Below are 25,016 nucleotides of genomic sequence, written 5' to 3'. Positions count from 1 at the left end.
TCAGGAGCAGAGCCCGGCACCGCCTGCAGAAGGCCACGGCTTCACCCTGCTGGCATTGCCAAGGAATCTGGGGAAGCTGTGGCTGCTGCCCCCGCCTGGCGGTGTGGGCCACCGTGGGCTAGCTGGACCAGGGCAGGGGTGGCCCAAGGCACTGAGGTGCCGAGAGGAGGGGCCCAGTGGGCACTGCCTGGCTCCTGGCTCTGGGTGGGCGGGAAACAGCTCCTCTTTCAAACCTGGCCCAGGCCGGCAGCCTCCTCTTCTCTCTTGTGCTTCCTGCCAGCTTTGCCAAGGGTGGGGGGAGGTCGGGAGGGGCTCCTGGCCAAGCGTGGTCCTGAAGAGCTGCTCCCTCCAAGGGCAGTGGGGGGGGAGCACCTTGCCCCCAAAGCCCTCCAGCGTCTGAGGCAACCGGTTCACCTCGCCTCACTGAGGGGCCGCCCCGGACCTGGGCCTGACTCAGGGGAAGGCAGCTGGGTCTGTGCCTGCTCAGTTAGCAGAGCCAAGAAGAGCCCCCTTTGACGGGCGGCTGATTCTCTTGCATTGAGCAGCCGGCGGAGAGCTACCGGCCCTCTCCGGCCCCAGCGCAGCACATCCCTCCAGTGGCGGTGGCTGGTGTCTGCTACGTGAGTCTGAGCCCTCTAAACTGACGTGATTTAGCTTCTGAGACCTTTGGGGACTGGCTCCTTATCCATTCACGTCTTTCTTTATTCTTCTATGTTTTGCTGAAAAGCAGTCTAGAAATAGCTGTAGGTATAGCAGCAGCAGCAGCAGCAGCAGCAGGTCAGCGCCTCCTGCAGGGTGGGGGGCGGCCCCAGTGCCAGAAGTGCAATGTGGCCATCACAGAGCCTGGAGTGGGAGGGGGAGAGCTGCCTCCGGAGGGGTGGCTGCCTTGGAACTCCTGCCCAGCCTCTCCTGCTGCGGTTCTCCTGCTCATTCCCCGGAGCCTCTGGCCGGAGTGTGGGAGTTGCTGTGGAGCCTCGGGCAGGAGAGGAGCCGGTCAGCCTGGGGCCATAAATCCCAAGAACGCCTGGCCCACCTCAGCCCTGGAAAGGAACGTTCAGGGGTTCGAGTCCAGCTGGCGTGACGCTTGCTGCTCATCTCGCCTCCATCAAACTCAGACCGTGATAACGACGAGGCTTGCGATCAAATCGGAGGAGACCTGGCAGTGCTGAGCAGCCTGTCCCGCCCCCCCGCTCCCCGTTGCCCCCCAGCAGGCAGGCAGTGGCAGTAACATCTCCACTTAGCACTCAGCTGTGACCTTCCCTCCCAAGGCATGTTGGCAGTTTGGTGTTCGACACTGACAAAAAAGCATCACCTGCCAGACAGCGGCACAGGGAAGCCACTGCTGCGGAGAGCCTCGCCATCTGTCTGTGCAGCCGAGAACAAAGGAGTCTGGGGCTGGAGGGGGAGGAAAGGCCCCCCCCACCCTCCTGGATCATCCGGGGAAGCCCTGCAGAGACTGGGGGTCAGGCTGGAGGGACTCCCAGTGGGCTGGAGCTGTGGCTGCAGCAGGTGTGCCAGGGAGGTGTCTGCCCAGAGCCCGCGAGGGCCCCACTTCCCAGCCTGGGGCTGCTGCCCATGTGCCACTCTGGAGGAGGCAGAGCGCCTCAAGGAAGGTGTGGGGGCCGTGCTGCCGGTCCCTCTGCCTGGCTTGCCTTTCCGCGGGGGCGGAGTGGGCCGATGCGTGTCCCCTTCGGCTGGAGCCCGTGGCTGCTTCTCTCTGGACTTGCTCGAGGGGAAGGGCCTGGAGGCGTGTTCTGTGGCTGGCTTCTGCGCTTTGTGTGTTGGCTTTGGGGAAAGGAGAGCAACCGGAATCCCTGGCCGGGGTCCAACTCTGGACTTGCTGCTGGACTGGGGTAGGAGGAGGGAGGCCGCCTGATCCCTGTCCGGCTTCCTGGCTGGAGCCTGAGGCCAGCCCATGAATGGCCAGGGTGGCTCCCTTGGAGGGCATGTGGGCTGGCGGGGGCTCGGAGCACAGTTGGGTCCTCCCCGGAGATCAGGCACAAGCTTCCTGCCTCCAAGGAGTGGGTGGTTGCACTGCCCATGGGTATGGATCGGGGCCTGGGGGGAGCCCAACAGCTGCCTGGCTTTCATTTGATTGCATTGCTAGGTGTCCATCCCACCTTTGGCCCATCACAGACCTTCACCCCAGATTCAATCCCACCACAGGGTCGCGACAGATCTGCGAAGTGTGCTTCCGTACTTCCAGTATGGTGACACCGCAGCCCCTGTGCTGACAGCGAGGTGCCGTCCACATTTCTGATGCCTTCTTGCGGATTCAATCTTTGCGATATAGTGCTACAACATTGCATGTGCGTGGCAAAGCAGGAGCTGTATTTTCCTGTTGTAGGAGTTTGAGATTCTGGGGGTTGTTTCCAATATGATCCTGCCCAGCTGAAGCATTTCACCACTGTTGTCGGGTTTAATTTGGAAAGGGCCCAGCATCACATAGAGAGGCCATGGTTAGCTCACACATCCTTTGGGATGCTGCATGGCGGCGCAAGCTCTGCTTCATGGGTTTTGTGTTTCAGGGGAAGAAGGGCGGTTGCTCAGCGACAGTGCTCAACATGCAGAAGGGCCCCAGCTGAATCCCTGGTGGCCGCTTCTCCAGGGAGGGCAGGGAGAAGCCACTGCTGGCCAGAGTCGTCAGGGCTAAGCGGCATGGAGCAAGGGTCTGCCTTGGCATCAGGCGGGTGCATCAGCTCATAAGTGGTGTCTTTTGGGGAAGGGCCAGAGCTCAGCAGTGGTGGGGCATCTGCTTTGAGTGCAGAGGCCTCAGGTTCAATCCCTGCTGGCAGCATCTCCAGTTGAAGGGATCAGGGGATGGGAAAGACCTCCTCCTGCCTGCCTGAGACCTGGGAAAGCCCCTGGCCTGGGCTCTGGAGGACACGGCGGCCAGCGGTAGCTCCTGGGCTCCTCACAGGAGTTGGCCTGTGAAAGGATGCTGGGTGGCCTCATCCTGCTGCTGACCGCAGCCACATGCAGAGTGGAAGGAGGAGTTCGTAGTCTTTTACAGAGGTCTGGGAAGAAGAACGCCCTTGCAGTGCTTGGGGTGTGTGGAGTGTACTGGGGCAGGCTGGGCCTCAAGCTCCCAGCCGGCCAGGCATGGACCCGGTTCGCTTTCCTCAGAAGATGCTCGTCCTGAAGGCCGGAGGTCCTGGCTCCCTCCCCAGCCCCGGCCCAGCATCTCTGTAGGACTGGTTGCTGGTGTCTCTGTGAGGACCTCTTTGGCCACGCAGTCGCCCCTCACCAACTGCCGGTTGAGTTTCCGCAACCGGGAAACTGTGGCTGGTCTCACCAACCACGACCTGAGTAGCCACGGTTTGGCAATATGTTTCCTCAATTTTGGGCCCCCCTGCGATTTCTGGGGGTCAGGGGAGTCATTTCAGGGGGTGGGGTCATTTTGGGGGGGTCCCCTTCACTCCTCTGACTCACTCCTGGTGATTTGGGATTGATTCCAGTGGCTCGTCTACTGTGAATTCTCCAACCCGGAGGTTTTCTGGGAGATGACCCTTGTAGACTCCTTTTGCAAAGTGGTCACAGTAACAGGTGCTGGTGGGCAGGCGAGATTGCGGCTGGGGGGTGGGGGGGCCTCTCTGGAGGGAGAGGGGCTGGGCTCCGGTGGGTGGGGGCGGCCCCCAGCTCCTCCGCTCACGCGGCGCCCTTCTCCGCCTTCTCTCTCCTGCCGCTCCAGACGAGGTGCTGCTGCCCGCCTGGGCTGCCCCCTCCCTGCTGGCTGCCCAGGATCCCCAGGGCTGGCGGGCCCCCGTGGACTGCGTCCAGGCCAACGAGCTGTGCGCGGCGGAGGCCAGCTGCAGCTCCCGCTACCGCACCCTGCGCCAGTGCGTGGCCGGCCGGGACCGGAACACCATGCTGGCCAACAAGGAGTGCCAGGCCGCCCTGGAGGTGCTGCAGGAGAGCCAGCTCTACAACTGCCACTGCAAGCGCGGCATGAGGAAGGAGCTGCCCTGCCTGCAGATCTACTGGAGCCTCCACCTCGGCCTGGCGGGGGGTGAGCTGAGCTGAGCACTCTGCGCGGGGCGGGCGGGGCGGGGCGGGGCGGGGGGGGGATCCGGGCTGGATGTGCCGCCCTGGAGAGCCCCGGGAACCGCCCAGGTGAGCTCTCCGCCAAGGCAGTCCCAGTGGCAGGGGAGTCTCCTCAGGAGGGAGGGCCGGCCCCTTTTGGCTCCTGCTGCAGGCTCCCAGTGCCGGCATCCGGTGGGCCACGGTGTGAATCGGGAGGCTGGACGAGGTGGGCCGCCTGGGGCCTGTTCCGTCCCTCTGGAGGGGGCAAGTGACTCCTGCAGGGGCTAGAATGAAGGGCTGGGCTGACTCTCTCCCGCTGCAGGAATCGCACCCTCATCCTCACACGGCAGAAATGGCACGAGGGCAGCTCACGGGCGCTAGAGGGCTCTCCACCAGAGGCGTCTCTAGGGAAAATAGCGCCCAGGGCAAGCACTGAAATTGCGCCCCCTGTCCAAGCATCTGACACCCAGCGTTCAGATAACTTTACCATAATATCAGCTCAAAAATACAAGTCAAGCTCGTTAATCTTTTAATATTTCAAAAACTATTTAGCAGTGGATGTAGCCAGAACAAAAAATGCTGGAAAACTACAAATTTCAGTATGCTGGGGCTCATGAAATACACAAATACTCTGTGGAGGTGTACTTGGAAAACTAAACAGAAGTGCCTGTCTAATTCTCTACTATGCATTGTAGCATCACTATTACATAAGTTTTAAAAATCAATGGAGAATTTGACTTTTCCCAGATACTCTGAAAATAATTAAAGGATATGCAGAGTAAACCAGGTCACTGCTTGGAATATATTCTAGTATTTCAGAAAGACAGTTAAAATGAGAGAAAGAGAGTAAGAAACTCCCAGTGGGCCTTAATATTAAGGATTTCACACTGATTCAAAGACAAACTCACCATTAATAGCCATATTAGCAAGACATCACATTTAACTCACTTATCACAAGAAGCAAAGTAAGAGCAAATGAATATAATCCTAGCTCATAAGCTTCAGCCCAGTATTCACAAGCGTTAATTCTCTGTAGCTAGTGCCAATCTGAATATGAATATTTTTTTAAAGAATTACCTGTAGCCCCTTCAGGGGGCTTCCTAAAGGCCATGGAGGGGTCTGCAAAGGTTACCCCTCCCCCTGCTGGCCTCTAGGGCCTCGCAGAGACCATTGGAGCATGTGTGGTGGCCATTTTAAAAATATATATATTTTTAATGGCTACTGAAAACAAAATGGCCACCACACATGCTCAAATGGCCTCTGTAAGGCCTGGCATGGCCTAGGGCCTCATAGAGGCCACTTGAGCATGCACGGTGGCCATTTTGTTTTCAGTGGCCATTTTTTTTAAAAAAATAAAATTTTAAAAAATGGCGCCCCCCTTCAAGTGGTGCCCGGGGCACTTGCCCTGCCTGCCCCACCATAGATACGCCCCTGCTCTCCATAGCCATCCAGCGCAGCCACAGCGGCGGTGGGACTGGAACCCAGGTCTCCCTCAGGCCTCTGGCTGCTGGGATACGCAGCCTTCCCGACCTGGAGGTTCCTTGTTGCAAACTTGTGTGGATCAAAGCATCAGCAGTCCACTTACAGCCCAGATTTTGTCCTTACGAGCAACTGGGAGAAGCAGAAGAGTGGGGCGGAGAAAGGCTGTGCTCCCTTGATGGGGAGCACAGAGGTGGGCGGGGGCTGTGCGTAGCTACAGCTCTCGTCCTTTGCAGCCCTAGTGCAACTGAGGCCAGACTCTGAGGCCAGAGGGGCAGCTTTGGGGCACCCCGCCCCCCCCGGGGGCTTCATTGGCCAAGCGAGCCTGCTCCTCCATAACTGAAAAGGCTGAGAAGCAGCCAGAGCCGCCCTCCACGCCCCATTCAGAATGCGGCCCCCTGGCGGCTGCCTGTGTGTCCCGGGCCCTCCTACCTCTTATGCATGAGGGTTGAGCTCTGCCCGGCAGCGCCACTTCCCTCTCCTCCCTGGTGAGGCTTTTCCCTGGAGGTCAGTTGTGCCTCTCGCCAGCTCAGCGGAGAAGTTCCGCACCCTTTTCAGACAAGGTGACTTTCCCAGGGTGCAGCAAAGTTCTCCTGATATCTCGTTATTGATGGCCTTGGCAAAGCAGTCTAGAAGAGAAGCCCCAGAGGGGCCTCCGTGCTCCCTAGTGAAAGGGCCACTGCCCCGCTCTCTGGCCCTTCGTCTCTCCTTCCTCCCCGAGGTCAGCACATCCCTTCTGCCAGCCTCTCCTCCAGCTGCAAATGGCCCTCTGCCTGTTGCCCTCCCTGATCCCAGCCTGTGCCACCAAGTCCAGGCCAAGGGAGATCTGGCCGACCGATGAGGGAGGGGCCCCGCTGCCCTCCCCATCCTGGGGCCAGGGTCCTCATTGCCTTCCCACCCACCGGTGCTTGGGATGGCAGTATGGCTGTGGGATGCTGGGAAGGGCAGCAGGGCCGGCCCACCTGCGGGCAGAGGGGGCACCTCTCCTGGGCGCTCTGGCCTTTCCGGGGCTGCCAGGCCCCTCCCACCCCTTGCCCTCCTGGGCCCTGCAAAGAGGGGCCCTGGCGGGAGCACCTCAGCCCAGGCCCCCCTCCCCCACTGCCCCCCCGCCCCTCTGTCCAGCTACTTCAGGAGGAGGGAAGGGGAGCGCTCTGGTCCCCTTGATGGGGGGGGGGCCCTGGCAGTGGGGAAGGCTCCTGATAATGCGATGCATTAATAGCTTAATAGCTGTCCGCCACGGAGGGAGTCGGCCCTCCCTTGGGGCCTCTTGCTTGTCAATAGGCTTGTGTTTCTGCAGAGCAGCAGCAGAGCCCTTTCCCAGCAGCTGCTTCATGAGGGGTGGTGGGGAAGGGAGGGGCAGAGGGAAGCAGCCCTGCAGCAGCCCCCCCCCCCCCCCCCGAGAGAGGTCTGGAGCCTCCGTCTCTCCTGCTGCAACTCCCCTGAAGCTCATTCCCCAGCAGCCTCAGATCGGATGTTGTGAGAGAGGCTGGAAGAAACACAGTGTGCCCCTCGGATTCTCACCCCCTGCCCAGCCCTTGAGTTAAGAACATAAGACAAGCCCTGCTGGATCAGGCCCAAGGAAGCCCACCTAGTCCAGCCTCCACAGATGCCGCTGGAAGCCCACAGGCAGGAGCTGAAAGGGGCAGGCCCTCCCTCCTGCTGTGACTCCCCTGCAACTGGGACTCAGAGGCATCCTCCCTTTGAGGCTGGAGGTGGCCTATAGCCCTCCGACTAGTAGCTGATGATAGACCTCTCCTCCAGGAAGTTCTCCAAACCCCTCTTAAAGCCACCCAGGCTGTTGGCTGTCACCACATCTTGTGGCAGAGAATTCCACAAGAGGATTATGCATTGTGTGAAAAAGGACTTCTGTTTGTTGGTCCTAGATTTCCTGAAATCAATTTCATGGGATGGCCCCTGGTTCTAGTGTGATGGGAGAGGGAGAAGAATTTCTCTCTAGCCACTTTCTCCACACCATGCATGATTTTATAGACCTCTATCATGTCTCCCCTAAGTCATCTTTTTTCTAAACTAAATAGCCCCAGGTGTTGTAGTCTTGCCTCATAAGGAAGGTGCTCTAGGCCCCTGATCATCTTGGTAGCCCTCTTCTGCACCTTTTCCAGTTCTACAATGTCCTTTTTAATTTTTTTAATTTATCATATCTTTCTTATACTGCCTGATATGTAAATCTCACATCTTTTTAGATGTGGTGACCAGAATTGTACGCAGTACTCCAGGTGTGGCCGCACCATAGTTTTGTATAAGGGCATTATAATATCAGCTGTTTTATTTTCAATCCCCTTCCTAATGATCCCTAGCATGGAATTGGCCTCTTTTACTGCCACCATTGAGTCGACACTTTCCACGAGCTGTCCACCACGACCCCAAGATCCCTCTCCTGGTCCGACACCGACAGCTCGGATCCCATCAGCATATACTTGAAGTTAGGGGTTTTCGTCCCAATGTGCATCACTTGACACTTGCCAGCACTGAACTGCATTTGCCATTTTGTCGCCCACTCCCCCAGTTGGGAGAGATCCTTTTGGAGCTCCTGTTTTGGATTTCACTACCAGAAAGAGTTTGGTATCCTCTGAAAATTTGGCCACCTCGCTGCTTCCCGCTGCTTCTAGATGATTGATGAATAAATGAGTTGTGGCGGTTCCTCTCGCCCCTTTGGTGCTCCCTAGGAGGATTCCCTAGGAGGGCAGCCATGTGAGGGGCTCATGCAGATGCCACGGGTTCCGGATGCCCACCCCAGGGGCGCTGTAGCTGGGGCCCCTGTCTCAGAGTGGCTTGCCCCCGCCAGGGGCTGCTCAGCTGCTCTCTCGCCCAGCGAGCTGGCTAACTCTCCCGTTTCCTTCCCATCCCAGGAGAAGAGTTTTACGAAGCCTCCCCCTACGAGCCAGCCTCCTCTCGTCTCTCGGATATATTCAGACTCGCTTCAATTGTCTCAGGTAATGAACCCCCAGCCCAGCCCAGCTGGCTCCCTGCTCCCCCCCCCCCCGTGATGGCAGAGCCCCAAGAGAAGTGGGCCCCCCTGCTCTCCTGCTCCGCCAGGAAGCTCCATTCTGCAGCAGCTTCCGGAGGGATCAGCTCATGGGACGGGGCTGGGATCCAGAAAGCACCGTTTGGGATCTGTGGCCTCATGCCTGGGTCCTCTGGACAGAACATCCTCTCATGTCTGCCTCCGGGGGAATAGTCCCGAGAGCCTTTCCTGCTTGGGGTGGGTGGGTGGTGAGTCCTTCGCCCGCCTGGTCATGATTGGGTGGCTGGGAGGGGGCACGCCTTGCTTGCTTCCTCTGAATGGCTTTGGTTCCCTGCTGTGGCTCAGCCCTGGGCAGGATCCCACCCTCTTCTTGCTGTCTCCAGGCCAGCCACTCTGGACCTTGGTTTGTGGAGGGGGGTAGCGGTGGCCCTGGAGCACGTGGCCTGGGGCAGCCGAGGGCAGCGGGCCATCTGGAGTGGCTGTCCCAGAGGCCCCCACTTGGCGACCTGACTTTTCCAGCCCTGAGACCGGGCAGGTCCTTTGAACACGCAAGAGGGAGAAGAGTGATGCCCCACTCTTGTCTAGCTGGGGGGCCTGCAGGGCAGGCGTATCCTTTGCTTACAGCCGGGCAGCTGGAAATCTGGGCGGGGGGCGGGGGCAGGCAATATTCTCCCCCTTCGGTCATGGCTGCCTGGGAGAGGAGCAATGGCAAGAAGGCACCTAAGCCCATGGGCAGCAGAGTTTCCCTTGGGGGCTTCCTTTCGACCCTTTGGCCAGGCAAGCTCCGTTGGGAGGCAGGGCAAGTGCTTCATCCCAAAGCAGAACACCTTCAGCTGGACAAAACACATTTGAAAAGGAAGCAGGGCAACCCAACCACAGAGGAGACACCCAAGCCAGAGTGTGGGACTCCTGACTGCACCCCGATCTCTGCTGGGATGGGAAGGGGCTCCTGGTCGAAGCTGCAGCCCAGCTGACCTCCCCATTCCCTCCCAAGGCGTGGGTCTCTGCTCCTCAGCCTGAACTGCAGGCAGCGGATGGGGCAGTCCAAGGGGTCAGCCAGAAAGGGGGCCCCTCCCTGCCCCAGCTGGTGGGGCTGCTCTCAAAAGGGCTAGGCAGTTGTGTGTGGGTCTTTGCAGCTCCCTGGTTGCTCTGGGGCCTGGAGGCAGACCTGTGCGGAAGGCAGCCACCCCCTTGCCCCTGGATGGCACTTACCAGCCAAGACCTCTAGCAGGCACTTTCTTTGGTTCTCTTGGAGACAAGGAATGCTTTGCAGGGAAAGACCTTTGCTTAATGTACGTGAGGCTGCAAGGGCCAGAGTGAGGAGCACCACATTGGGTGTGCCAGGGGGAGAGAGAGAGAGAGAGAGAGAGAGAGAGAGAGAGAGAGAGAGAGAGAGAGAGAGAGAGAGAGAGAGAGAGAGAGAGGAGCAAATGGCCAGGAGCTGCTGGTCCAGTTCCTTTTTGTCTGTTGCTCGGAGGCGCCTGGATGTTTTGTGAAGGAGGTGTGTGCCTTCTCTGGAGCAAGGAGGCAGGTGCAGTCCCAGCCAGTGGAGACGATTCTGGCTCCCGCACTCTCTGGTCCATGCCACCCCAGTCGGCCGCCTGCCCTCCCTGCTCCAGGTCCCACGGAAGGCACACCTGACTAACACTGACAGCCGGTGGTGGTGGTGGGGATCTCGCTGAAGAAATCCTGTGAAAGAAGTCCTGCAGTGGCACTTGTGGCTGTCTGGAACAGAAGCCTTCAGAGCGAATGCAAACTCCTCAGCCTCCTGCAGTCAGGGACGGCCTAGCCATTATGCAAAGCACTCTCTGCCGAAGAGAGCCTTGACCCCATTTGCATGCCTGCGGAGGAGGCTTCGTTAACTGGAGTTTTCCCAACATGGGAAGTATGAATGCGCCCCCCTCCCCCCCCCCGCATTCTCGGTGGATAATCTCTCAAACTAAAGCAAGAGGAAGCCCTGAAATCGGGCTGTGCTTGTCTGCCAAGAGCCAGGCCTACTCACCTTCCCTGCTTGGCGATGTGTTTCATGCCCCGGCTTCTGTGGTCTCTCACAGATTGTCATGCCCAGAGCTCCTCCTGCTCTCTGGAAGAGGAGAGCAATGGTGGCATCTAAGCACCAGGACCTTAGAGGCGGAAGGTCCTGGCATCCTAGCGATGTCGTCACATCAATGCAAGGGTGGTAATTCCGATCAAGAGTGTATCAAAACAGTTCCCAAGTAACTGATAACAAACTAGCTCATCATAAAATGTAAGATAAACCTTTCAGGACAACATTAACAATTAGCTAATGCAATAAGAGTTTATCTCTAAAACATCAAAGGCAAATGTTGGAGAAGCCCAAGTCCTTGGGAGACAGACATGGGCTGAGTGGATGAGGGTGGAGAGGGAGAGGCTGCCAGCAAGGCGGGGCCCCCACATCAGAGAAGGCGGGGGCTCATCCGGAAGCCCCGGGGAGCCAGGTGTCTCCTCTTCCTGCTTCCCGCTTGCTTCTGCGTTGGCGGCTGCTCCTTGGTCTGTAAAGGAGCCCGAGAGGGTGAGCGGAGGACCAGGAGAAGCTTGCAAAGCCGAGCAGGGGGGGGGAAAGGGGAGGCTTTCCCAGGGCCCTGATGCATGGACAGGCAGCTCTGGCAGAGGCGTATCTAGGGGAGGGCAGCCATGGCACGTGCCCTGGGCGCCACTTGAAGGGGGGCACCATGCCAGTGCCACGGCTTCCTTGGTGCCGCTGCCGCTGCCGCTGGCTGGTTCCACTGCCGCTGGCCCCCGCGGGCAGCAGGCGCCACTCACTGCCGCTTCCAGGTGCCCTGCACTGCAGAGCCACGGCCAGAGCTCGGCAGCCCCGACTCATAGTGTAGTAGCTGCACTTAGTTGTGAATGCTCTGCTGAGCTCCCATTGGCCAGTGGCAGAGGTGGAGCGCCCTCCAAACTGATTGGCTAAGAATGCATGAGGCCCACTGCTGGCTTGATTTCCCCCAGCATGGGTGTACATGCTCTCCAAATGTTGGCGATGGCAAAGCAGTGAAAGACTGACCACTGTGACCAGGGCTAACTGAACCCCACTGTGCCTCCCCTTCACTGGCGAGCCCCGGAGGCAGAGCACACTTTCCCTGAAAGGCTGAATTGTTTGCGCCCCCCCCCCAGTTTTAATGTAAGTACAGGGCAAATGGGTTCTTTCTGATTTTTACACTTTAAAAAATACCTCTTTTTTTTTTTTGCAAGCAATTGAATAACTCATCTGTTTCCCACATTCATGTGAGACAGGGGAAAAAATGCTGAGCGTTCACCCCTTTATCACCTGCAGTTCTGTGGAAGCTCTTCCTTCCTTTTCCCTTCAGCAGTGAAATTAGCTTAGGAAAGCAACGTTTGACCTGTGAATCCCTGTTATTTCAAAATTCTCCCTGTGGCAGGGCATTTCCTTATCATTAGGCAACCAGAATACATTCCCTGAACTATCAGTTCTTAGAAAAGAGGAAGGCTTTCCTCCTTGCTGGCTTTAACAAGATATGTTACAAAAAGAATCCCTCATAGGGCAAGTTCTGGTGCAGCCCAGGAGTATCTCCTTCACAATGATGCTTCTCTTGGCTCTGGTGGGTCTTTCGTTTTTTCATGGTGCTTCTTCCCTAGTGGGTAAGTCCCAAATGGATCTTTGCTATGAATGATGACGCTAGTATGACATTTTTGTTTTGGTTTATTTTGCCGGTTTAGGAACGCCAAACCTTCACTATAGTGATTTACATTGTACTCTCAAACATTGTCAAGAAGGGATCAAGAGATGTTCTGCTTAAGCAATTCATCAGGGCTTTTCCGTTTCTTGGTGTTTTGGCCTCCCAAATGGTGTTTAGTTATCAGTTTTAATATGCATATTTTCACCTGAATTAAGAAGTGCAAACTGGAAATAGCCAGGAATTGTTGTTGGAAGTGCATGACACCTTAAATGCCTATCCGTGTTGTGCAATATTACAATGCATACCAGCTAATTTACTTATACTGGTCTTATTATGTAATAGATTGAAGTTCAATTAGGACCTATATGAAATGTTGGGCAGCAAAGGATAAAACAACAGTTTTATCTATCCTTGTGAATCTTGTCCTTCTCTAGCTTTCAAGTTAAGGAGAGTTAATTTCTTGCAAGATTGGGTCCTGCTTATATTTCACTACATCGTTTGCAACAAACAAATGTTGTTTTCAGCAAACAAATGTTGTTTGCAGCAAACAAATGTCCAAACATTGCTCAAAGAATAGCATGCCAAAAATCAATGTGCACAGTTCTGTGCATGCCACAGTCTTCATATAACCAGCTTAATCATGGGTCAAGGCAGACTCTGTGACCTTGCTCTGCTAAGTGTAGAAAGAGAAGAAACTGAAAAAACTGACTTTGATCACATCATAGACCAATTTGCATCAGTGAAAGCAAGGAAGGTGCAGTTATAATTTTAATGTGCCATAATTTGTTAATTAAAAGATTAACGAGCTTGACTTGTATTTTTGAGCTGATATTGTGGTAAAGTTATCTGAAAGATGGGTGTCGGATGTCTGGACAGGGGCGCAATTTCAGTGCTTGCCCTAGGCGCTATGTTCCGTAGACACGCCTCTGACTGGGGCCTTCAGGTTAGTGGCACTTGTGTATGCAAGTAAGCCTTCCTCTCAAGGAGGCGCGGCACCGGGTGACAGTGCAGATGCCCCCTGGACGGCGAGGGCCCACCCTGGTGGTGATGAGATCACCTCTCTGTGCTTGGGGTCTGGGGGAGGGAACCAGCGAGGTGGAGCACCCCTGTGCTGCCTGCTGGGACAGGAGGTGCAGCAGCACTAGGAGGGCCTCTCGTCTCCCAAGGGTGCTTCATCTTCCGAGCTGGCCTTGGGGCAGGAGACTCTTGGGGTCCTTTCCTCCAGCCTCCCAATTCTGTGGACAGGAGCTTTGGCTTGGCATTCTGAAGCAAATCTGCAAAGCACCCTTCCAAGAAATGTAGCGCTTAGATTCCAGTTGACAATAGTTTTCTTTTTCCGCTCTGAATTAAATCACCGTCAATAAACTATTTAGCTGGTGGAAAATAGGAATTGTGCCGTGTTTGGCATCGGGAGGCTTTAGCTCTTGGAGGTATTTATTCTGGCTCTCAGCACCAAAAATGGTTTCAGGAAAATGTGGGCGGGGGGGGGGGGCTTTGCGAATGTGGGGGTGGCCCTGCAGGAGGAACGGAGATGCAGCATGTAGCAGTGTCACTTTCCCAGCTGCAGGGGATGTAAAGCGATTACCCTCAGGTTGGCTCCAAAGGCAGATGTGGGAAACGTGTCATTTAAATCCCCCCAACTCTGACGCCTCGCCCAACGGCTGTCAGAGCTGCTAAGTCTCACCACAAAGCAGGTCAGAGATGCGACTCGGTCTTTCAAAGCGTCAGTGTGCAAAGCCCGCAAGCCCCGGGGTTGTGCAGCCTGGGACCCACGTCTGGACTGGTAGGAGTCGGGGGCGGGGGCAGGCCAGCCTCCCACGCCGCCTTGGGCAGGGCCAGAATGCCGGGCCTGCTGAGGACAGGCCGGCAGATGCTCCAGAGCCCCAAGGGGGAGGGGGCGGAGTCTGCATGGGGGCGGGGTCCTGCCCTTTGTGCTCGGTTTGGCTGGTCCTTCGGCCTCCTGGGCTGCCCTTGGGCTCCCCTCAGGGGTCTGCTGGGCAGGTGTGCTCCCTGTCCCAAGGCTATGGTTTCTGGGTGTGTTTTTAAAAGGTGTTGCTAAAGATGAGCCAGTGTGGCTGTGCACCCGGCACATCCAAGCAGAAACCTAGACCAGGCGCGTGCAGGTCAGTGGTGGTGATCTTGGGGTGTCTCTTTGGGATTGCGGAGCTGGGCAAGGGCAGTGACCCCCCCCCTTTCCTGCCAAGAGCATTTGGAGCAGGTGTCCATGATGAATGGGGAAACTCCTGCTAAGTAGGCCAAGAGGCACCTTTTAAAGTGGTGATTTGCTCATATTTCGCAGGGGGGGGGAGCAACTGGCCTTGTCCAACCCCACCACAACATCCCTCCAGTGGCTGTTGCTGCTGTCTACCTTATGTTTCTTTTCAGAATGTGAGCCCTTTGGGGACAGGGAGCCATCTGATTTATGAATTGTTTATTTTTCTATGTAAACTGCTTTGGAAACTTCTGTTGAAAAGCAGTAAATAAATAGGAGGATTAGTCGTAGTACTACAAAACTTGCAAAATCAGCAGAAGGAAAAGTATTAGGAGTGGGGAAGATGAGACAGACAGTGGCCAGGAATGAGAATCTCCAAAATATGTCTACCTAAAGGAGGGACCTTGAAGCTGTGCACACAAGGAGCCCTCCCCAGGTCAGGGCAGCCTTGGAAGCCACGGAATGGTGCAGCAGGGAAATGGCTTGACTAGCAAGCCAGAGGTTGCTGGTTCGAATAGGAAGATGCGGAAAGGCATCATCTCATACTGCACGGGAGGAGGCAATGGGAAACCCCTCCTGGATTCTACCCAAGACAACCACAGGGCTCTGTGGGCGCCAGGAGTCGACACCGACTCAACAGCACGCTTTACCTTTACCGGAGTAGGGCTGCTCGTGTGCAGAGCCCGGATCGAGGCTGATCCCAGCCCTGCCTCCCCCAGTCACGCAAGTTTTTACCCTGGCCTTTACCCGGCTTAAAGGACGTGTGTGTGTGTGTGTGTGTGCTTTGAAGGGCTAAAGTGTGTGCAGGGGTGGACGGTCCGTCTCTTTGTGCTCGGGCTGCCCGCCACTTGGCTTCTATCCCTTGAGCATGGGAGTGTCTGGGATGGTGCTTCTCCTGCTGTTTGTGGCTGGCAGAACTGGACGGGGGGAGCACGTGTGGCTTGCTGTGGGCTTGTGCTCCTTTGGAATGGCCGGGGGGGGCTGCACTTGGCTGATTGGGGCCCTTTGGGGCTAGAGTTGGGAAGATGGCTGCAGCAGCTGGGAAGTTCTCCTGCATAGGCCTCCGAGCTGAGTGGGAGCTGCAGGGCCGGGGAGGGTCACTAGGCTCCTGTGGCCAGAGCACCCTCTGGCCGATGCCCCGGCCGTTGCTCTCCTCGGCTCTGCGTCTTGCCCTGCATGGAGACCCAAGCAAGGGAGATGATGGCAGCAGCTGGCTTCCTGCTCCCCTCCAGGGGCTGAGCAGTTGCCTCCTCCAAGGCCCAGCCTGGCTCACCCCCCCCCCGCCTGTGTTGCGGCTGCTCCAGCCACTGGCCTGTCTTGGGGCCAGCAGGTGGTCAGCTCAGGTGAGGAGAAGGAACCCCCCCCCGGCCGGCTGTCCCGTCTGATGGTCAGTGGCTCATGGCGCAGCTTGCAGGAGAAGCGTGGAGCAGCAGAGCAGAGGCGTGTGGGCCAGAGGGGAGCTCTCCTGCTGCCCCCTCCCTGTTGGGGGCCATGCCTTCATAGTAGGGGTCTTGGGCGGCAGCGGCGGGGGTGTGTGTGCTGGACCATTTGCAAGCTGCTTGGCCTTGAGCAGCCGCTGGGCCGGGAAAGGCTTTGGCCTGGGCCTTGGAAGCTGCTGCTCCTCTGGTCTTGGGACCAGGCAGCCTCAAGCGTTTGGAGGCAGGATGCGTCCCCTCGGCCGCTGGTCCTCCCAGCTGGAGGGACTGTGCCGGGAACCTGCCTTCTGAGTGGGGGACGTCGGAACCTCTTGCGTGTCTGCCGGGAGGCGCTTGGCCCCTCTGGCACGGGTCAGGCCCAGGGGTGCCCGGGCGCCCTCTTCTCCCTCCGGAAGGCCCCGCACCCCCTGCCCTCCTCCTGCAACTGGGGCGCTTGGGCCTCCTTCACGAGCCCCCCAGGAAGTGGGACTCATCCGAGCTCTGGCTCTGGGGAGGGGCAGGGCAGGAGCAGACCCCAGAGGAGCCGGCCAGGCAGCCTCTGCTTTGCTTGGGCCTGCCTGTGGAAACCAGGGGCCTGCCGGGACATTCCCTCTCTGACTCTGAGCAGGGAGGTGGGGGTGGGCTCAGGACAGCAGTCCTGCCCTTTGCTGTGCTGGCTTTGCCACCACAGCCCCCCTCCCTCTGCCCCCCCCCGGTGTAGCTTCTGCTCAGTCCATGTGCCTGCCACAATCCCACCGCCTCCCTCTTCCCTCCCTGCCGCCTGCCCTCTCCTCCTGCCTTCCTGGGCGGCTGCCTCCGGGGCGCTTTCCAGATTACCCGCTACAACAGTGTCGCTCCGTGTCCGTCAAGTGTGCTTCTGTACTGCCTGCGTTTCGACATGACAGTCCTTGCACTGTTCACATTTCCGGTGCCGCCTTGATCCTTGCGTTTTAGCCCTGCATGTGGGTCGCAAATCAATAGCTGTGTTTCCCCCTTGCAGGCGGGTTGCACAAGCTGTTTACGTTTCCAAAACGATCCTGCCAAGATGAAGCATTTGACTGCTGGACAGCCTGTCTGCCATCTGGAAAGTGCCCTTGTGTCCAGTGCTGGTCTGTAAGGTCCTTGGGGCAGGAACCTTTGTATTCTGAGAGGAACGATGCACATGGAGGGTGGTGTGTGTAAAGATAAGGAGGAGTGGGCCCCCGACTCCCCAAAGATGGAGAGGAAGGGGCTGCCCCTCTGTGAGGGAGCCCCTGCTATATCTGCAGAAGGCCCCAGGTTCCATCCCTGGCAGCATCTCCCGGAAGGCCTGGGAAGACTCCTGTCTTGTGGGATGGTGGGGAGCTGCTGCCAGTCAGAGTTGGCACGGCTGAGGATCTGACTCAGGACAAAGCAGCTCTGTGTGTTCACTGAGCTCCAAAGCCAACGGACTGAAGAGGTGAAGCAGCGGGGGCTGCTCTTGCCACTCTGCAGGGCCAGGCAGGCGAGGCTCCTACCCATGTGGGACTCTACCAGAAGGCAGTGAAGAGACCCCCCCCTCCAGATCAGCAGGGAAGGTGGCTGCTTGGTGTGGAAGGGGCTTCTGTTCTGTCTCCCGCAGGGGGTCCTCAGCAGCAGCAGTGTGGGGCGTGTGCCTGGCTGCTGCCCACTCGCCAAGGTTTCTGCCCGGGAGGATCAGGGCGAGCGAGCAGCGCAGGATCGGCACGCCGCAGTCCAGGCTGGCTGCTGCTGCTGCTGCTGCTGCTGCTGGGGCTCCCCTGTGCTGGCGTGAGGCTGGCCAGCCCTCCTGGCCTCGGCCTGTCTCCCAGAGCTCTCGGCTTCCGGTCTCAGCCCCACGGGGGCGATTTCCGAGGCTGCGCGGCAGGAATCCACGCCTCCGGGATGAGAAGAGCCTGGTTTCCACGGCACACCAAGCTGTTTTGAATGGGAACCGGATGGCTAATGAGGCCCTCCTTGCACGCAAGGGAGGCGGGGTGTGTGTGTGTGGGAATGTCCCTTTCACTTGCCTCGTGTCGTGCTTTGCTGGGTATGACTTTAATTTTATGCTTTATTAGCACTTGGCACTTGACAAATGCGAACTCTATCAGAAGAGCTGCCGGCTGGGGATGGCGAGGGAGCAGAGCAGGCGGGCGCTTGTGAGGGGAGGGCGCTGCCCAGGAAGGAAGGAAGGAAGGGCTGATGCAGCAGGCGGTGGCAGCCCCTGGGCCTGAGGCTGGGGGCTCCGACACCCCCCCCCCGGGTGCTTCAGGGTGCTTCAGGCCGGGGCCCTTGTGCAGTCAGGAGGGAAGTGCAGTGATGCCCACGCTGGAGAGGAGGCAGTTTTTCGGACCCTCCCCAGTTTGGGCCTGGACTCAAGGAAGCCCCCACTGCGCAGCTGGGGAGTTTCAAACTTCCACCTTTTGTTTCAAAAGTCATCTTTGGCACATCACAGAATTGCTGCCACCAACAGCCACGGTTTCGGCCGCTCAGACTGGCTGTGGCTGGAAGGACCAAACAAGGGAAGGCTCTCTGAAATGGCAACGAGATGTTCAGCATCCAGTGAGTCTGTGGGTGGGTGGGTGGGTGTGCTCATGTGGACATTTTCCTCAGGGCCTCAGAGTGCTGAAAGGGAGGGATGAATGGATTCCTTCTGTTCTGTAATTGTTCTGAATTCAGAGTTCTCTTTCGTTCTCCTCCTGTTGAATTTTGGCAGGACATTCAGATTTTAGAATGTCAGGACGGATGGTGTGTGTGTCCTAAATTTGGATGAAATGAAGAAATACAACAACTGCATTCAAAAATCATATTTACTGGTTTTCAAAAGTATAAGTGTTTCTTATTTCTAAGACATTTTCTGGTTGCTTTTAAAAAGTGTGTGCAGTTGCATTGTGTTGCACCGTTGCATGAAATAGAAAATGAAGATATTCTAAGAATTGGGGTGCCTCTCATAGGTGAGATAAATTTGGTCTGTTTTTACTGCAAAATGACAGGAAGGAAAAAAAGAACAAGATCCCTCCTTCACCAGGCTTGCAAAATCTTGGAATTGTGCCTGCAGAACAACAACAGGTTCTAACATTCTGAGTTCCACTCTGGTAAACTTCTCATGTACAGCAGAATCTCAAACCCCGACAAGGATTCAGGTGGAGGTGGGGTCCCTCTGCACTCTGAAGCCACTGGACTCCTGCCTAGTCAGCCAGCCCCCGGCAAACTCAGCTTAGCTTTGGGATGCTGCAGGGGGAGGCAGCAGAGTTGCTCCCCCCCCTCCACAGCAGGACCCTCCAGGAATCGGCACCCGCCGTCTCCATAGCGGGAGATGGGCGCTTTCCAGATGGGACCCTGCAAGGGGGTCGCGGCGTCTCTGCTTCTGCCCTTCCGGAGCTGGCAACCCAACAAGGTGGCGAAGGCCTGCTGCCCCCCTGGGGGGTGGGCTCCCTCTGTGCCCCCTTTTGGAGTGGGATTGGGGGTGGAGCGGTTGCTGTGGTGATCCTCGGGGGCTGACTGAGGCCCATGCGATGTGGGTGGGCAGAGGAGGGGGAATGCATGCAGCATGTGGCTGGTCAGGCCAGCGCTGGGGCCACTCAGGACCCTGCGGAGGTTGCGTTGCTGCAGCCATCCCATCAGCAAGGCTGCCTTCTGGCCAGGCCAGCTCCTTGTGCGGAACGTCGGAAGAAGGCTGAGCGTTGGGATGAAGCCCAAGTTCCATTTCCCAAGGTGGAGGCGGGCCGGGGGGAGGCTTGCCCATCCTCCAGCAGCTGCAGCCTGGGGCCCCCATGCCAGGCTGGCTCCACCCCACCACACGCCAAGCAGCTGCCTGGGGCCGGGAGGCAGAGGCTGGGCCCGCCGTGGCTTCCACCTGCCTGAGGCTTGGCGTGGCCAGCTGTCGGGGCTGTGGCGGGTCCCGAGCTGCGGGCTTCTTTGGAGAAGGGTTGGCACCAGGTGTGCCCACCCAGGAGCGGATGCCTCCCTGCCTCACGTGTCGTCAGGCCACCACCGGGGCTGGCAGAAGTGCCCTGCCCTGCAGCCTGGGGGGCGTCTGGGTGTGGGCCAGAAGGAGGGCAGAGCCTCCCGGGCACAGGCCAGCTGCTGCCTCGCCTTTGCTGACTCCTGCCGGGCAAGGCCCAAGCCCTCTTTCTCTGGGGCATCATCGCCGCCACCCCTGCCTCCCCCCCCCGTCAGAAAGCGGGGGTGGCTGGTGGAGGTGGAAGGGCTCCCTTTCACAGGGCTCACCCGCACTAGCAGAGACTGGGAAGGTCATTCATCATGTTGACAAAACCCCCAGCTTGGCTGCCTCCTGGCCTGCCTGCAATCCTCGGTTGTGCTGCTGATATTCAGTCTTCCAGGACAGCTGTGGTGACTTCAGCTGCTCTTGGCAAGAGAGGATCCCCCACTTTTCCGGCCGAGTTCTCCACTCAAGAACACACACAGCGGCTGTTCAGATATGATGCTTTCTGGGCATACTGGTGTTTATGCGCATGCGCACATTTTGGTGTGACTGATGATGCATGTGTTCATTTAAAAGCAGAGCCTGGGAACAGGTCGCCTGAAATGCAGGGGTCGGATAGGAAGCGTCCTACTGTGTGTGTGTGTGTGTGTGTGTGTGTGTGAGAGAGAGAGAGAGAGAGAGAGAGAGAGAGAGAGAGAGAGAGAGAGAGAGAGAGAGAGAGAGAGAGAGAGAGAGACTGACTAACTGGGCACTCCTGCAGATCTGTCCCTGCCTTGCACAGAACCTGTGGACGGGGTTCTAGTCTACACGCCAGGCTCTTCACAGCTCATCCAGGGACAGGCAAGGCGCCCTCAGCAACCCTTGGCTATTCTGTGCCAGCAGCCTTCCTTCCTTGTCGGGGCGGGGGGGGGCGCTCCCCCCTTGTTGCTCCTGCATTTTGTCGTGGAGCAGGTTGTGAGACTGACATGTTGTGCATGTCCTGAGGCAGAACAGCTGCCTTCTCCCAAACCATCCTGCCCACCCACCAGGGCCAACAGGAGGTGTCCTGCCACTGCCTACAGTACGGTGGGCCAGGAGGAGGAGGAGGAGAAGGGCCTCTGCCCTTATGGGGCCTGGACTGTGGAACTGCCCGCCCCAGGATTTGTCTTGCCCTTTGCAGGTGGGGCCTTTGGCCTGGCTGCTCTTTGCTTTCCTCCTTCCATCTGGGTGATGATTTGTGTCCCTTGCAGGCTTGCTGGGGTGTTGACTGTGCCTTCGTTTTGATCCCCCCCCCCCATGCCTGGTTCCGCTTGTCATGGAAAGGGCGGGGCAGGAGCTTGGCCAGCCAGCCAGCCTTGTTCTGGCCCCCCCTAACCCCCCTCTCCTTCTCCCGGGGGCAGGAATGGACCCTGCTGCTGCCGCGGCTGCCGCCAGCGCCAAAAGCAACCACTGCCTCGACGCGGCCAAAGCCTGCAACCTGAACGACAACTGCAAGAAGCTGCGGTCGGGCTACATCTCCACCTGCAACAAGGAGATCTCCCCCGCCGAGCGCTGCAACCGCCGCAAGTGCCACAAGGCCCTGCGCCAGTTCTTTGACCGGGTGCCCCACGAATACACCTACCGGCTGCTCTTCTGCTCCTGCAAGGACCAGGCCTGTGCCGAGCGGCGCCGGCAAACCATCGTCCCCGACTGCTCCTACGAGGACAAGGAGAAGGCCAACTGCCTGGACCTCCGCAGCCAGTGCCGGTCGGACTACCTCTGCAGGTAAGGGGGCTGCCCCCTCTGGGGCAGAGGGGCATTTGCAGCTGGCGCTTCGGAGGGGCTTGTTTGGGGCCTGGGCTGCGAGGCTGGGGGTCTGCAGCCCGCTCTCCGGGCTCGGGGAGGTGCTTCTAGAGTTGTGGGCGAGTGGCCCAGGCCTCTTCTTCAGAGCGAAGCCTCCCGAGGGGGAGGCGGGAGAGCAGGACCCGCCTCGAGCGCTTGTGTCTCTGTGAATGGCCGGGCGCCAGCGGGGCTCAGTGGCTGGGCGCTGAGGGGAGGGCCGGCCAGGCCACCGGGAGCCCTTTGCTGCCGCTGCTGCTGCTGCTGCTCCTCATGGGGACCAGCCGTGGAGACCAATGGGAGGTCTGGTGGAGACCAATGGGAGGTCTGGTGAATGGGGGCGGGCTGGGGAGGGGGGTCTGCCGGTGGTCCCTGCAGCTGAGCCTGCACCTGCGCATGGCGGCGCTTGCTGAGACAGGTTGGGCAAGGAGGCCCCCGAGAGAGAGGGAGGGAGAAGGCATTGGGCTGAGACCCCGTCGGGCGCTTTGCAGGGAGATCAGCAGCACTGCAGGCTCCTGGGCAGAGGCCTCTTCCTCGGCTGCTCGCGGAGACCCAGGCACTCCAAAGGCCGTGGCATCCCTCCGCTGGTGTGGCAAGGCACACAGCTGGCCTCCCGCTCTGCACAGTGTCTCTAGGGAGCAGTTTATGGCATGCCAGCTGCTAGGGATGGTGGGGGGGGGGGCTGCCTGCACACTCAGCTCCTGTCCTGCCTGAAAGCATCTGCCTGGCTCCTGGGAGCAGCCAGATGCGAGGCCCGGGGGACCCCCTTTGCTGTGGCCCCTTCGCAGGGCTCCTCCGGTGGGGGGCCTGAGGGAGCAGCACTTTCCCCCTGCAGGGTGTGGCTAGCATCCCCCTCCCCTCCCATTGCCCCCCTTGCTTGAGGCCCCTCAGGTGGCCAGTTTGGCCAGCGGCTCCTCCAGGGTTCCGGACGAAGCCAAAGCTGCTGGGGCCGGGGCTTGCAGTGTGTGGCCCAAGTGTTACAATGTGGGGCCTGGGAGTATCTTGGGCCGCGATGTGGATTTCCAGGAGAAAACAGAGCTAAGCAGAAGCAGCCCCAGAGCCTCAGCCGTGAGGCGGTGCTGCTCTCATGGCCCCGGCCGGCTGGCCGACCGACCGTGGGGTCCCGTTAAGAGAGGCTCTGGAGTGTTTGGGCAGGCGCAGCATTTGGCCGCTGGGGCGGGTGTGCTTCGTATGTGCGCGGGCCTCGCTCCTCCGTGGGGAACCCTCCCTCTTGAGCCCGCGAAGGCAGTCCATGCAGGAGGAGTCTTGAAGGAGGCACAGGACTGTGTGTCTCTGGCATCGGTTTGAGGCTGTGGCTGTGGGCAAGAGTGGGTCCAGCGCTGGGGTCTGCAGTTCTGCTTTGTGGCTGAGGCTGACTAGGTGAGGCGGGGTTAGGGTTAGGGTTAGGGTTAGGGTTGGCTCCCCCTTCGCTGGCTCCTTGGATGGCCCTGGCCTCATCCCAGGTGTGACTCAAAGGAAGGCTTCAGTCCCTGGTTCTGTTGAAGCAGCCAAGGTGGCCTCTCGGGCCTGACCCGCGCGGGGGGGGGGGGGGGCTGCTTCTTTCCTGCTAGGGGAGAGTTGTGGGGCTCCTGGCTCTGCTGTCCAAGAAGGCAGCAGCTGCTTCTGTTTCTCGGGGGTGGGTGGGTGGGTGGAAGAGCTCCTCCTCTGCCTCCTCCCCATGCCAGACAAGCCAGGAGTAGGGTGGGGGGCAGGTGGTCCCCCTGCTTTGAAGAGGAGCCCGTCCTCCTGTCCACCCATCCCCGGCCTCAGAGTTAAGACGTTTTAGAATGCTCAGATGGCCTTTGATTGTGCAAGGAAAGTGCCGCTCGTTCTCTTCTGGTGGGGGGCTGGGAACTCATACTGCGCGGGAGGAGGCCATGGGAAACCCCTCCTCTATTCTACCCAAGACAACCACAGGGCTCTGTGGGCGCCAGGAGTCGAAATCGACTCGAGGGCACAACCTTTCCAAGAAAACAATAAACAGACTAACAGTCTTGTATGGAGAGAGAGGGAGAACCTCTTAGTTTGAATTCAGGACAGCAACTGTGACTCCACCCCCAAGCCAGTCCATTGCTACATTCAAATATAAGCAAGCATGCCCCATATATAAAGAACGGAGACAATGTCTATTGAAAAATCCCAACACCAGCTCAAACGCTTATCTTCCTTTTTCTCAGGGGAAGGTCTCAATGTACTTCTTGTTTTGTGATTGGCTACTGCAAATTGGAGGCCACCATCCATCTGGGGGGGTCTTGAGTCCATTACCTCTGAGCTTTCCCCTGTAAATCTTACCTGGAACTAATGAGCAAAGACCTTTACAGGCCAAGTCCCCCATATTCCCTAGCGATTTTAGCTTATTCCCCACTATATCTACGCAATTTGGGGGACATCAGGACACACCTGTTTCCTAAGTCTCCTGCAACAGTTCCTCCAGAGTGTCGAGAAATGTTCTGTCTGCAGGTGGTTTCGCTTCCTTGTGGCCACGTATCTTGCAAGCGCACAATTGAAATAACTCATGCTGGACCCAAACTTTGAAGAAACTTTGTGAAGAGATGTGCAACAGAGTATCTGGACATGGATCCTTGATTAAAAGTACAGACGTCCCTTATGTGATTATGGGACTAGAAAGATGCAAGTCCCTTTTTCCTGCACAGGGAAATGGGGTTGCTCTCTGATGACCCCCTTGCTTGTCTCGGGAGACTCTCCTTTGCTGCCCCAGATCTGGCTTCTTAACAGGCCCAACCAAGGGCAGCCCAGTGTCTCTCTCTTGCTCTTGCTCTGTGCACCCCCCCCCCCGCCATCACAGAGCCCATTTGGGCCACGGTGGCACACTGAACGCCCTGCTCCTCCACCATCTTCTCAACGAATGCGCCTGATTCTCTTGGATGCTGCTTTGCATCAAATTCTAATAGTATCGGCCTGTGCTGATGAATAAAAGATTCTGAGCTGACTGTGCACAGTGGCCAAATTAAGGGCAGCTCTTTGTCAGCAAGTCCTCTCCCTTGGACATGCCGCTGTGCTCTGGGTGCATTTGAGTTGCGGGGTGTGTGTGTGTGTGGCGGGGGGGGGGAGGAATGCTCTGGGGAAGGGTCTTCGCCTGGGAGAGCCGGGCACAAAGGAGCATTCCTGGGATGATGATGATGATGATGATGATGATGGGTCAGAGTTTCTGGGGCAGGGGAGGAGCCGTGCACTCCTGCAGTTTCACGAAGGCAAGAAGGCGAAGCTGGAGTGATGGGGAAGCCGGGCGGTGCAGGCTGGGTGGGAGGGAATGTACGGAGCGCCCACAAGTGGAGACAGACACTTGTCCAAAGGTGAATGCCGCTGCTGGCAGGGGGTGGCGAGGGTGGGGCTGGAGAGAGGAGCCGATTCCCTGGGCCCTCCTCCTCGCTCTTTGTGTGCAGTTGTGAGAGCCTGGGAGGGGGCCCCCTGGAAGCAGGAAGTGCCAGGCAAGGCAGGGGATCGAGGAGTCTTTGTGGGGTGTGTGTGAGTCAGCCTGGGTGTGTTGTGGGAGGGTGAGCAT

The 25,016-nt window shown here is 58.2% G+C and overlaps 1 protein-coding gene across 1 annotated transcript in view; it reads left to right on the top strand.

Moving 5' to 3' along the window:
* The window catches only part of GFRA2 (GDNF family receptor alpha 2), a 59,806-nt gene that overhangs the window by 9,966 nt on the left and 24,824 nt on the right, over positions 1 to 25,016 (top strand). Inside the window, exons 2-4 of the mRNA XM_053270303.1 lie at positions 3,692 to 4,009; positions 8,370 to 8,453; positions 21,076 to 21,439. Coding sequence (XP_053126278.1) covers positions 3,692 to 4,009; positions 8,370 to 8,453; positions 21,076 to 21,439 — 766 coding nt within the window. The remainder of the gene's footprint in view (positions 1 to 3,691; positions 4,010 to 8,369; positions 8,454 to 21,075; positions 21,440 to 25,016) is intronic.

The sequence above is a fragment of the Hemicordylus capensis genome, chromosome 8 (genome assembly GCF_027244095.1).
Source record: "Hemicordylus capensis ecotype Gifberg chromosome 8, rHemCap1.1.pri, whole genome shotgun sequence".
NCBI classification, from domain to species: domain Eukaryota; kingdom Metazoa; phylum Chordata; class Lepidosauria; order Squamata; family Cordylidae; genus Hemicordylus; species Hemicordylus capensis.
Note: the sequence above shows the minus strand (reverse complement) of the source record. Positions and strands in the feature narration are given on the sequence as shown.